Source organism: Leptonychotes weddellii, chromosome 8, assembly GCF_054177405.1.
Source record: "Leptonychotes weddellii isolate Sample4059 chromosome 8, ASM5417740v2, whole genome shotgun sequence".
NCBI lineage: Eukaryota > Metazoa > Chordata > Mammalia > Carnivora > Phocidae > Leptonychotes > Leptonychotes weddellii.
The window spans coordinates 44,280,649-44,294,753 of NC_138376.1; the positions used below are offsets into that span (position 1 = coordinate 44,280,649).

A 14,105-nucleotide genomic window follows, 5' to 3' on the forward strand; every position below is an offset into this window, starting at 1 on the left:
GAGTGCTTAAATATAAAAATCATTAGAGGAACAAAATTATATAATGGCTTTATTTTTGAAGGAAAACTGTAGGACTACTTAATGAATATAGAAAATAGCTTAAATTTCGACTAAGTTGAATGAATCCAAAAATAGAACAGTATCTCATTTCAGGTTAGAGAAATAAACTATGAGTGAGATGTGAAGGCACACTGGGCTGTTTTACACATAACTAAAAACATTTTCTGTATCTGCAAAGGCAGAGTCTTTATTAAGGAAGAAATCAAGGTGCTCTAAGACAGCAGTGAAAATTAAGTCATAGAGGAAAGGAAAAGTAGCTGAAGTACTAAGCAAATGAATACTTGCTGCAGCATGTTAACATAAACATTAGAGGTATGTTGTTAGCCATCTGGGACTACCATCCTTGAACTATACATTTGGATCAGTGGCTTGAAGTTCAGCTGTGGAAGGAAATGAAGTCTTATGTATCCTTGTTGATTAGTTGTTTTTAATGACATGAGACCCTCCAGTTCTTCAAGTGCATTCCCAAGGACTGTATTTTGTCATCCAACAGATGACTGTTACTGATGCTTTAATAAAAATCCTGTCCACCCCCTTCACTCCATTCCCTATTGCTCTGTCTCTACTTCCAAGTGTTAATAAAAGTCCACGTCAAGGGAAAAAACATTGTTGTAGAAAATGTGTGAAAATTTACACATACATATCTTTCACTTTGGTAATAAATATAATTGTGGATCTTTTGATATTAGTTTTAGATTACTTAATAAATTTAACCATGTAAATGTAGTACAGAATAAATTATGTTTAAAGTTTCCAACATTAGAAGTGGTACATTGTTTAGTAATATTTAGAATGGAGATAAGATTGCCACTGTAATGTGTAGCTTATGTCTGACATTTATACCAGGAAATAGACTCAGCAGGAAGTTAAAGAATCATGGGATGTACTACTTAAAGAAGATGAATAACATGCACTATGAAAGCCACTGTTCTGTCTGGGCAATCTTTTAAACATTTACTGGAAGCCTATAGATGCCGTTGGCAATTTCAGTGCACATAGTTGAATTTGTGTGCGTATTTAGGAAGCTTTATGAAAAATTTCCACATAATATTTTGCTCAGGAGTCATGGTTACAAATAACCAACAGAAAAGGAACAGTTTGGTTCTGGAAAACTCAGATAAGTATATTTCTTGCATTAAATAGGAAATTGACAAATGTAAACTTAGGTAAATATGGTATAGATGTTTTGGGAGACAAAAATGATGAAACTATGATAATGAATAAGGAACTTTAGAACTTCAGTTACTGCCTCAGAAATTTATTAAATGAATGAGAGGTCCAGGAATTTAAATGATTTTTAGAGTCTTTGCATATAAAGATTTATGGCTGAACAAATGTCAGTTCTGGCTCTGTGTAATTGTGGTAGTTGTACAAAAGGACACAGGCTATGGCTAGTGAAATCTAGCAAGGTACAGAATCATTTCAGCTAACTCCCCAGTCCCAAATGTAGCACTGGAGATTTCTTTCAGGGAGACTATAAGGAGTAGAAATATGGTAGCATGTATTTTAAAGCTATAGGATGGCCAAATATTTACGACTGGCTATATTAGGGAATGTGTAAGATATATATAGGACAGCAATGGCACTGTTTTACTCAGTGGTAAAATAAACAACTTTATAGTAAAACCAAGAAGGACAGGTTCTAGAATCAAATGCAAATTCTGGGTAAGATAAATACATGAGGCTAAATGGTGCTTTAGGGCATAAGGGTCATCTGTTCCCTCTGCTTGGATGTTCCAGGTCTCCTTTGGCTGAACAGTCTGTGAAGCCCTGGGGTGCCCTGGGGATAATAGCACTTTTAGGAATCTTGTGAGGATTAGAGTCTATATAGAACTCCCACTAAAATGCCCTGCATGTAGTAAAAATGTGAGGAATGTTGGCTGTGTTGCTGCTGCCCTCATTCCTACTCCACAAGAGCAGTCCTTTAAGAAGACAACTGAAAGTTTGACAATTCATTATCTTTTGGGTGCCACCATGAAAAACAAAATGTGTTGAATTCCACTTGCCAGATCTTTGTTTTGCTTATGAGAAGTCTAATTGTAGAACTGCTTGCTATAGTAGCTTAAGAATTTTGAACCAAAATTATTGGAGTATTCTAGAAGTAAAATGACTTTATGGGTGTTTTACTTTATGGAAAAAAATCCAGTGATCCATGTACATTTATCACTGCACATCTCTTAATCCCTTTTTTTCCCTTGCTCAAGCAATTGTTTTACATTTCTAAATGATGTAAAGCATCAGTAAGGTGCTTAGGTTAGCCTCTGAATAACAAGCTTCTTTTCACTCCATAGGTTTCATGATCAAAAATCAGCACTGGGATGTCTGCTTTCACTATTCCCAGGTTTACTCTCTCAGTTCTTCATATCATCCAGACCCCTGAACTGGAAATATCTTGTTAACTCTGCACTGTTTAATATTCTTTGGAAATTAAACTACTTGGGCATGTTTAGAGCTCAGATGAAATCTATGCGTTTTGCTTGACAAGGTTGTTGGTTGGTTTTTAGAGCCTACATATTGAAAATCATGTTTGAGGCTAGCTGATAGAGAAATTTTCATGTACTCAAGCACTGTACTGATGAAACCAACTCTGTTGTGAAGATCAAGTGAGATAATATGTGTACGCGCCCAGTGACAACCAGAAAGTGCTGTGGGCATGTAAGTACTAGAGTGTTAGGACTAGTGGTGAACAGCATCTCAGGCAGCCAAGGGGGAACATGAAACTGGGGGACAAATTTGGTTCCAGAAGCAAGGGGGATTCTCATAGTTTGGGATTTGTAATTGGGATCCCTTGCTATTATAAGAAAATGAAGTTCAGAAAGACACAGGATTTTCCATTGTTAAAATCAATGAAGTTAAAAGAGCAGCTGCTTGTAAAAGTTAATTTTACTTGACATCTGCCTTGGCCCCAGTAATAAAAGTGATAGTTCTGTTGAACAACCTGTTCTCTCTAGAGCTCTATCTTTTTGTTACTGTGAGGTCTCTCTCTGAAGAAATTGTTGCCTTTTGATTTCAAAAATTATTTTCTCAACGTATAAATTTCGTGTCTCTTAGAACATATGCATAAGCATAATATATGCATCTTCAACTTAGTAGAAAAGTGTTAGTATTCTAGAGTTTGAGTTGTTCCTCATTTTCAACTGATTGAGTCACCTTTGTTTTCGAAATGTCTCGTGTGAAGTAAGGTGCAGTAGGAGCCATCTCAAATCTTTTATGAAATGAGATTGTAAAGATATTTTGAAAAGCATTCCCACTTGTTCTTAACTTAAAAGACACCTATTTGAAACGTGTGTCCACACAAAAACCTGCACATGGATGTTTATAGCAGCTTTATTCTTAATTGCCAAAAGTTGGAAGCAACCCAGATGTCCTTCGGGTGGTGAATGGAAAAGTAAACTGGGGGTACATCCAGATGATGGGATGCTAAAAAGAATGATCTATCAAGCGCAGAAAAGACTTGGAGGAACCTTAAATACGTATTGCTGAGTGGAAGAAGCCAATCTGAAGAGGCTACATACTGTATGATTCCAACTATGTGATATTGTTGGGGAGGAAGAATTTTCTTTCCCTTTGGGTGCTTCTGACATGAGACAGATTAACAGAAAATCCAAGTTAATAGCATATGTATGGGGAATCCACACAGACATGGAAATTCCAAAGACAGTGCGGCAACATACTGCTTATTTGAGCTAAGGAGATGGTTATGGTTTGAGGATACAAAGGGGAGAAAACCATTAACAGGAAGGTGAGGAGATGCTTGAAAAACAAAGGTTGCCCTGTTAGTTTCTTGCGTAAAGAGGAATCTCTGTTAATAGCTCTCTTTCTAGTACAAGCAGGCGGTTGAAGGGGAAGTAAAGAGCCTTTCCTGAATCTGCTGGGTTTTGATTGTTGTTAACTCAAAATAATGTTCATGTCCAAGTGACCCATCTGGGAGAGGCCTGCCTTTGGCCCCTGTAATGTTCCAGCAAAGGCAAAACTGTGGAGAGAGTACAGTAGAAAGATCAGTGCTTGCTAGGAATTGGGGATGGGGGAAGGAAGGGATGAATGGGTGGAGCATGGAGGATTTGGGGGGCAGGGAAACTGTTCTGTATGCTACTACAGTGGTAGATACATGTGTTATACATTTGTCCAAACCCATAGAATGTGCAGCACCAAGAGTGAACCATAATGTAAACTATGGATTTTGGGTGATAATGATGTGTCTGTGAATTCGTTAGTTGTAGTAACTGTGTCACTTTCATGGGGGAGGCTATACATGTGAGAATACGGGAAATCTCTGTACCTTCCTCTCAGTTTCGCTGTGAACCTAAAACTGCTCTAAAAAATAAAGTCTATTCAAAGAACACCTGAATTTGATCTCTTTGCCATTTGTACATGTACATAAATGTCACTGCCCTAATATCACTGGAAGAGAGTACTCTTCTGCCTCTTTGAGTAGAATAAGATTAAACGAAAGGAAAGGCCTAACTTGTGCTGATACCCATCTTGGAATTCTTTTAAGGTACAACTTTGATATTAGTGCATATTGTCATTCCTCTTGAGTTTTATAAGGAAGCTGAAATGAGTTGTAGAGGGTAAAAACGCCAGAGAACAAAATTGAGCAATATTTTCCAAGTGAGCATTGTTTTCTTGTCATTTTTATGTGTTTTAATTTAGCCAGCGTTGGGTGAGTAATTCAGAAAGAAGGAATTTATTATTTTAAAACGAAGCCACTGTCTTGTTCCTCATTTTCAACTGATTGAGTCACCTTTGTTTTCGAAATGTCTGTTGATTCTTTAAGAACCTTTCACTGTATTTACTTATGTAGTTCACCTGCTTGTGTGTTCTTGTTCCCTCCCTTCATGCCCGCCATTCGGAGGAGGAGATCATGATTTTTTTCCCCCTTTCTGTGGGCCCTTTTACAAATTCTGCTTCAGAGCAGCAGTGGGCTGACAGCAGTCTCCTTTAGGGTGTTAAGAGCAATAGCTTCACAACCAGGAGGCAGAGTGCTTTCCTTAGGGAACGTTTTCTTTTACAAATTGTAATTCATTTATTCCAGGTGTTTAATGAAAGAGTTAAAGGATCTGTTGGTTGTATTGTCTCTCTCTCTCCCCCCACCTTCCCTCTCTCATGAATCTGTAATTGCTTAGAATCAGTGTTATAAACTTTTAAGTCTATTGGCAAAATTCCTTATTACTCCCACTAGGGATAGCACATACCAGGCAGATACCTCTAATCTCCCATTCCGTATCCAGAGCAGATGTTGGCATTCAGTCCTCTTCTCTTCCTGGATGCAGCTTGGAATGAACCCTCAACACTGTACTCTGATAACCTACTAGTGAATTGACAGTTGGGCATCCCTGCTTTATGCATAATCCCTGGCCTTTTTTGCCAAGTCCGTGGCTTTACCTGTGACTTATTTGCTGACAACACCTAAATTTATATCTTTAGCACCATATCCTCTCCAGGGCTCTAGATCCGCATGTTCAGTTGCCTCTTGGGTATTCAGAAGCACCTCGAATTCAGCGTGCCAAAACACACGATTTCCTTTCTTCTTTCCTCTGCTTCCTGTGGCCACTCTGTTGCAATTAATAGAACAATCTACCTACCAGGATATCTTCTATAATTTCTCCTGTTTTAGGCATAAAATTATGTAGAATATACCTCCTTCATGTTTCTCCCATTCATGTCTTCCTTTTTATTGCCACTGTTTCTGCCATGATTTGATTCTTCATCTTAGATCCCTGGATCACCCACCTCTAAGCCATTCCTCACAGTGCTGGAAAATCAGTCAGCCTTCCTTCCTTTCCTCTCTTGAACTGTTTCAAACACAAATGTATGTAGAATAAAACAGATACCCATGTACTTACCTCCAGGATCATAATTCTAAAAATTACTCTTTCCAGGCTGATCTAATTTGAGTGGAAATCTAAGAAGAAAATATTTTCTGTGTTTGCCTTACTCTTGAAAAGATATGAGAACCAAGTATGCTTTATATCTAGGTTTTCCATACTTGAGTGGATAATCTTTGGATTGCTATTTGAATTTAAATTTTCTTGCGACCTCATGTGCTTTTGAGCTGGGAGTGTTTTGAGATTCCCTTTCAAAGTAACTTACCTACAGTTAACAGTAGTATCTTGAAAATTGTGTAACACAGCACTTTCATTTTAGTAGTATTAAATAAATGCCAAAGGATATATATTTTTTTTTTTACATCTAAGTGAGCCTTATTTGAATAGAATCATATGTACCCTATTACTTGCTCATTTTCTGTAAATTTTTGAAGCAGTTGCGGTCTTGCCAGTTTTTTTTTTTTTTTAATGGACATTCACTGTAGAGGACTGAATTTTGATGTGTGTTTTAAACTTCCACTAATGTTGGAAAAATAGATTTTAGTTGACATTTTTGCTTTATTTGTAGCTATTATTTAATGACCAAAACAAAACAAAACAGAAAACCATGCAGAAAGACACAGATTAGAAAGAAGGAACTGTGTCATGATTAGTCTTTTGGTAATGCCTGTGATAGTATATCCATAATTTGAGTTTTGGACTTGTGTTTTTGGGCTACTTGTTTCCTTTGAACCAGGGAGCTGTAGTTTCAATTGCATTGAGTGGTAGGACACTGCTCCTCCTTGTAAAGGGAGGACTGAAGATACTCCAGTCAGCTAGAAATGAAAAGAGAAACATGTGTGGCCCTTCTAGTTGATAGGTCATATTTACTTATGAAAAATTTAGAAATGCAGGACCAAAAGGGTCAGCGTCTAGACTTCTCTAAACCCATGCTTCCATTGGAAACGTTTGAGCGAGGTGAACCTTTCGTCTACTCTGCGGTATTTCCTGAGTGCCTACGGTATGCCACACCATATACGGTTTTAAGCAGTGGGGGAAAAGTGGTCATCAGGAGAGAAAAGGTTTCTGCCCTGAGAGTTTATATTCTTTTTGGGAGAGGAAGACACACAAATAAGCAAAGTACAAAGGTAATTTCAGATAGTGATGACTATTGCAAGTTGCCTGACTAACAATACCTGCAGAGAGGTACTGCTTTACCAAGGGTGATTAGGGAAGGCCTCTGGGAGGCCATTACATTTGAGCCAAATTGCAGACGACTTGAAGGAACCTTGAATGCAAAATCTGGGGATCTTCAAGACTGAAAGTGCATGGGTTTGTGCATCTTGAAGAGCATTGTCCTGTTTTGAAAAGTGAAGGAAATTAGAGGAGACAGAATCACACTGGGATTGGGCAAAGGCCTCTGACTGGTTTATATGCAAAGTATGGTTTGCTTTGGATTGTACTAGGGCAGTGTATTGTGTGGGTCCTGATCTCAGGTGCCAGACAGGCCCTGCACGTGGGCAGTAGCTAGCTGCTTGTGGTCTGAAGAACCTGGTTTCTGCAGGCAGGGAGTGACAAGGTTGGACCAAGGTTGGACCACATACCTCCAGACTTTCTCTTGGTTTTTGTACCTTTGAATCCATGTGGTATTTATTGGCATTAAAAGGAGACTTCTTAGATGGCAAAATGCCTTATTTTTTTGTAGTTAAAAATAGGGCAAAATGCAAGACAGACTCAGTGATCCTGATCATTAAAATGAGATTTATTTAAGAATCTGTTATTTGTTATGCTTGATTAAAAACCACACAGGCCTTGCATTAATTAATTCATTTTGCTAGATATATTCTTAATAATGAAAGGACATCCCAACCTCTCAGCAATAATAAGAAGTATACTATATGTTATGCCAGCTTTTATTCTGGTTCCCATGAAACAGCCCTAACTCAAACAACCCATTTAGTCTTCACGACGTAAACTGTGATAGATCTTCTTTCCGTTTCATTCTTACATGTCAAGGATACTGCTGTATTTTTTATTAAAAACAACAAACAAAACATGTGCAAACCAAAGTCTATTTAAACTAGACAATTATTCATTTCTTGTTATAGAGGAAAGTTTTTTAATGCCGAAAATCTTGTTATGATAGTGTATTGCTTTTTTGTAAGGCTGACAGTTGTGATTTAGTTTTGATTTAGATTTAGTTTTGCTCAAAGCATGAATTTGAAAAGCTTTAAATAAATTAAATACCTGTCCTGCCAATGGTAGGGGTGCAGTGCCCCTCATGGTCCGGTGAGTGTAGTAGGAGCTACTTGGGCTCAGAGAGAAATGATGGAGCCAGCAGTCCCTAAAATGAGGTTTATTTTCTGTTAGCAAAAGGTCAGCAGATGGCTTTAAAGAGCTTTGGAATAGCTTTATAACCTCATCTGCTTACCGTGAAGAGATGCATGCTCTTTTTGAAAATGCTAATTGTTTTAAAAATTGAAAGCAAAACCTTTGGAAAACTCAAAATCTTCCTCAAAATAATTTTACTCAGGCATTGACCAGTGATTGAGGAATTTTTCTTGTCAGTGATTAAGGTGTGAAAATAAGTTACAGAAAATGGGAAGGGGTGAGGCGGGAGTCAAATCATTGAGCGTATGTGTTCCAGAAACTGGAGCTATGGCAAATTTCTACCTGATATGCTTCTCTTATGTCTTGTGGAGTTGGCAGAAGCTGGACACAGGCATATCTTGTTTTAATGTGCTTCGCAGATATTGTGGGTTTTTTTTTTTTTTTTAACAAGTTGAAGGTTTGTGGGAACCCTGCATCAAAGCCAGTCTATCGGTGCCATTTTTCCAGTAACATTAGCTCACTTTGTGTCTCTGTCACCTTTTGGTAGTTCTTATATTTCAAACGTTTTCACTATTACTATATTTGTTATGGTGATCTGTGATCCATGATATTTGACGTTACTATTGTAATTGTTTTGGGGCACCACAGACTGTGCCCAAAGAAGACCTAGACTTCATTGATAAATGTTTTCTGTGTTCTCACTGTTTCACCAACCAGCCATTCCCCCGTGTCTCTCTCCTCTTGGACCTCCCTGTTCCCCAAGACACAACAATATTAAAATGAGGCCAATTAATAATTCTACAATGGTCTCTAAGTGCTTAGATGAAAGGAAGACTCATTTGTCTCTCACTTTAAAGAAATGATGCAGCTTTGTGAGGGGGGCGTGTTAAAATCCGAGATGGGCCTAAAGCTAGGCCTCTTGTGCCAAACGGCCAAGTTGTGAAGGCAAAGGAAAAGTTCTTGAAGGAAATTACAAGTCCTACTCCAGTGAGCACATGAATGATAAGAAAGCCTTAACACTGTATGGAGAAAGTTTTCATGATCTAGATAGAAGATCAAATCAGCAATAACATTCCCTTAAGCCAAAACTAATCCAGAGCAAAGCTCTAACTCCTCAGTTCTCTGAAGGCTGAGAGAGGTGAGGAAGCTGCAGAAGAAAAGTTTGAAGCTAGCAGAGGAGGGTTCATGAGGTTGAAGGAAAGATGCTGCCTGTGGAACGTAAAAGTACAAGGTGAAGAAGCAGGTGCTGATGTAGAAGCTGCGGCAGTTTACCCAGAAGCTCTAGCTAAGAGAATTCCTGAAGGTGCTACAGTAAACAGCAGATTTTCAGGGTGGATGAAACAGCCTTATATTTGAAGAAGATGCCATAGAGGACTTTCATAGCTAGAGAGGAGAAGTCAGTGCCAGGCTTCAAAGCTTCCATAGACAGGCCAACTCTCTTGTTAGGGGCTAATGCAGCTGGTGGCTCTAAGTTGAAGCCAATGGTCTCTTATCATTTTGAAAATCCTAGGGCCCTTTAGGATTATGCTACGTCTACTCTCCCTGTGTACTATAAATGGAACAACAAAGCCTGGATGATAGCACATGTGTATACAGCAGGGTTTACTGAATATTTTAAGCCCACTGTTGAGACTTCCTGCTCAGAAAAAAAAGATTCCTTTCAAAATATCGCTGCTCATTGACAATGCTCCCACTCACCCAAGAGCTCTGGTGGAGATGTACAAGATTAATGTTTTCATGCCTGCTAATACAATATCTCTTCTACAGTCCGTGGATCAAAGAGTAACTTCAAACTTTCAAGTCTTATTTAAGAAATATGTTTTGTAAGATTTTAGCTGCCATACATAGTGATTCCTCTGATGGATCTGGGAGAGTAAACTGAAAACCCTCCGGACAGGATTCACCATTTTGGATGCCATTAAGAACATTTGTAATTCGTGGGAAGAGGTCAAGATATCAACATTAATAGGAGTTTGGGAGAAGTCGATTCCAGCCTGCATGGAGGACTTTAAGGGAACGTTCAAGACTTTGCGGAGGAAGTGCAGATGTGGTGGAAACAGCAAGAGAACTAGAATTAGAAGTGGAACCTGAAGATGAGCCTGAGTTGCTGTGATCTCATAATTCAACTTGAACAAGTGGGGAGTTGCTTCTTAGGACGAGCACAGAAAGCGATTTCCTGAGATGGAATGTACTCCTGGTAAAGATGGTGGGAAGATTGTTGAAATGACAACAAAGGATTTAGAACATGACATAAACTTAGTTGAGGAAGGAGTGGCAGGGTTTGAGAGGACTGACTCCAGTTTTGAAAGAACTTCTACTGTGGGTACATTTTTTTCAAACAGCATCACATACTACAGAGAAATCGTTTCTGAAAGGAATAGTTAATTGATGTGGCATATTTTTCTTTTGTTATAAGAAATTGCCACAGCCACCTAATACCACCCTGGATCAGGCAGCCGCCATCAACATTGAGGCAAGACCCTCTACCAAAAAGATTATGACTTGCTGAAAGCTCAGAAGATGGTTAGTATTTTTTAGCAGTAAAGTATTTTTAAATTAAGTATGTACATTTTTTTAGACATAATGCCATTGCGTACCTAATAGGCTACAATATAGTGTAAACATAACTTTTATGTGCACTGGGAAACCAACTAATTTGTTTGACTTGTTTTGTGGTATTTGCTTAGTTATGGTAGTATGGAACTGAACTTGAAGTATCTCCGCAGTGTGCCTGTAATCAGTCCTACTCATCCTATGCTCCTGAGATGTGGCCCAAAAGGATATTTTAGGAGAAAGGCTAATGAAAGAACACGTGTAATAACGTCAGCCTGAGAGCCTAAGGGAATTATTAAATAATTTTGATTAGGGGAATGGTTAACTTTCATTTTGAAAATTTCACTCTGGCCTTGGTGTGGAGAATAAATTAGGGAAGAGGCAAGAGTGGAGGCAGAAACAGCAGTGAGTGGAGATGTATTCATAGTTGAAGAAAAAAGAAATGAAGGCTAAGATTAAGATGGGGTTGAGTTGGGGCACCTGGGTGGCTCAGTCAGTTGAGCACCCACTCTTGGTTTCAGCTCAGGTCATGATCTCAGGGTTGTGAGATGGAGCCCCCATTGGGCTCCGTGCTCAGCAGGGAGTCTGCTTCCCCCTCCCTTTCCCTCTGCCCCTCTCCCCCTTGCTCGCTCACGTGCTCTCTCTCTCAAATAAATAAATCTTTAAAAAAAAAAGAATTGAGTTGAGAAATCTCTATGGAATAAACAGACATTTAGAAATATATTATTGTTACTGAGGTGTAAAAAAAGGTTTTGTTTGTTTGCTTTCATTTAGAAAAAGACAGTTTGATTAGAAAGCATGCTATTTAGATTGACAGAAGTAACTGAAAAAGCCCAGTCTGTCTGCTGCATCTGTTTTCCAAAAATTGACTTTTGAAATATCTAGATAAATTTTCTTTTTAGACCACATTAGCAGATATAGGGTGTATTAAAGTATTAAAGTGTTTTGTTTATAAAACCTTGATAGCATTTTACATGTCATGAAGTACTAGATTTAACATTTCTTAGAGATACTGAGAGTCTTTTGGCTGTGTGCTAAAATTGCAGCAGACTAATTGTCTCATTTTATTTTATTTATTTATTTATTTATTTATTTATTTTAAAGATTTTATTTATTTATCTGAGACAGAGAGAATGAGAGACAGAGAGCACATGAGAGGGGGGAGGGCCAGAGGGAGAAGCAGGCTCCCTGCCGAGCAGGGAGCCCGATGCGGGACTCGATCCAGGGACTCCAGGATCATGACCTGAGCCGAAGGCAGTCGCTTAACCAACTGAGCCACCCAGGCGCCCTCATTTTATTTTAAATTAGCTGATAACTGTTGCCTTGTGTTAACTTTTGCCCCAAAGTGGGGATGCCTCTCCATTATTATTAATTAGATATGATTTAATTAAAATGACTTCATATATGGCATTTTGGTCAACATTTTTTCCTACAAATATAGTATATATTAGAGGTTTTAAAAGTGATAGTTTTATTTTACTTGCATAATACTGAAAATTAGGTGTTATGAATTAAATGTCTCTTTTGTTTCCAGAACATTTTAATTAATGGATGAAATAATTAGAAAGGATACCCTATAAAACCGAGGGTATTTTTCAGTTTGTTGTTTGCCTTAAAGAAGGTTCTCTTTGGCGAATTGTCAAATAATTGATGGGTAGATTTGAAGAACTATTTTGCCATAATTGTATGCAGAAGAAATCTTTTATTTTTGTTTTGGTGTTTTATTAAGGTTACTTCAAGCTATCTGATTGCTTTGGATGAATGTTTCTTAATATGGGGAGGTTAAATTGTTATAGCATAAGAGGGCTTTTTCTTAAGTACAGAGAGAAAAGAGATACATAGAGATATCATTAATATTGCAGTAAAGTATAGCAAAGGCTCACATTTTCATGATACACTGTCAACCTGAGGTATACAATATTTAAGAAAAAGGCTTTGAATCTTATCATTCTCTTTTCTAGATCAGTTTGGGGTCATATGTCAATATTAAATACTTTGAGTTGATTTTGTATGTTTAAAAGATATTTTTGGTTTCTTATAGTAATGTCAAAATGAAGGGAATGCATGGTTTTGTGTGTGTGTGTGTGTGTAACCAATTCTGCATGTAACCAATTTCACAGTGACTTAGCTATAAATGAAAGTCTCTCTCCCCAGTTTCTTCATCCCAGGATTCAGTGCTACAAGGTTGGTTGCTATAAGTTTAGAAGTTTTTCCATTTTTATTTAGAAAGATAATATTTTTATGACTAAAATGTACTTTAAATGTACTTTTATGACTAGGTTTTCTCATGAACTCATGAAAAGATATTCTCAGGATAGTCTCTTATTCTTTGCTTTACCTCCTTTTTCTTTACTTCTAAACTCAGTGGCATACCCTGCAAAACTTAAGGCCATATGGTTAGCTTTACTCATATAACATGTTTGCTTTCTGTATAATTCTTTAACTTAAAAAAGAAAAAAAATGTACTTACATTTTAAGTACTCCCTCTCTTTCTGCTCCTGTGTCCCCATTTTACATTTAGTGTTCAGATACATTCAGTATTTGGTGTTTGCTGTTTTTACTAACCCTATTCTCTGCTTTTAGTTAACAGCCAGGTCCTTGCCTGCTGTGCAGTCCGACGAGAGACTTCAGCCTCTACTTAACCACCTCAGGTAATATGAAGGCACACCCTTGTTATGCTTATGATTCGAAGTGCATTAAAGTGGGTAAAGTATATTAAAGTGATTAAAACCCCTTCAGTTACTAAAAACTTCACAGTTTTTTCCTTTGCTTTAATTCTGTGATGTAAGTTGAAGTTCTTAATATAGTTGCTACCCTTGACTTTAGGATACTGTTGGAGGCTTTTTTAATTCAATGAAAGTGTGTAAAACTAGTTGGTAAATTTATATTAAAATGAACAGAGTTGACTACAGAAAGATCTCAAAGGAATGAGCTATCAATTTAAATGCAGAGCATACCTTTGGGACCTCCCACATGTTATTTGGGGGTAGATGACTTAGGTGGGATTTGTTTTCTAATTAAAAAAATAATATATTCTCATTATTTTTTTTTTAAAGATTTTATTTATTTATTTGACAGAGAGACACAGCGAGAGAGGGAACACAAGCAGGGGGAGTGGGAGAGGGAGAAGCAGGCTTCCTGCGGAGCAGGGAGCCCGATGTGGGACTCGATCCCAGGACCCCGGGACCATGACCCGAGCTGAAGGCAGTCGCTTAACCAACTGAGCCGCCCAGGCGCCCGATATTCTCATTATTTTTAAAGAAAACTTTGAAAGTACAGGAAAGGGGGCACCTGGGTGGCTCAGTTGATTAAGCGACTGCCTTTGGCTCAGGTCATGATCCTGGAGTCCCGGGA

At 38.0% G+C, this 14,105-nt stretch overlaps 1 protein-coding gene across 1 annotated transcript in view; it reads left to right on the forward strand.

Moving 5' to 3' along the window:
* The window catches only part of PRIM2 (DNA primase subunit 2), a 258,314-nt gene that overhangs the window by 113,707 nt on the left and 130,502 nt on the right, over positions 1-14,105 (forward strand). The window contains exon 5 of the mRNA XM_081827578.1: positions 13,335-13,402. Within this exon, the coding sequence (XP_081683704.1) occupies positions 13,335-13,402 (68 nt within the window). The remainder of the gene's footprint in view (positions 1-13,334; positions 13,403-14,105) is intronic.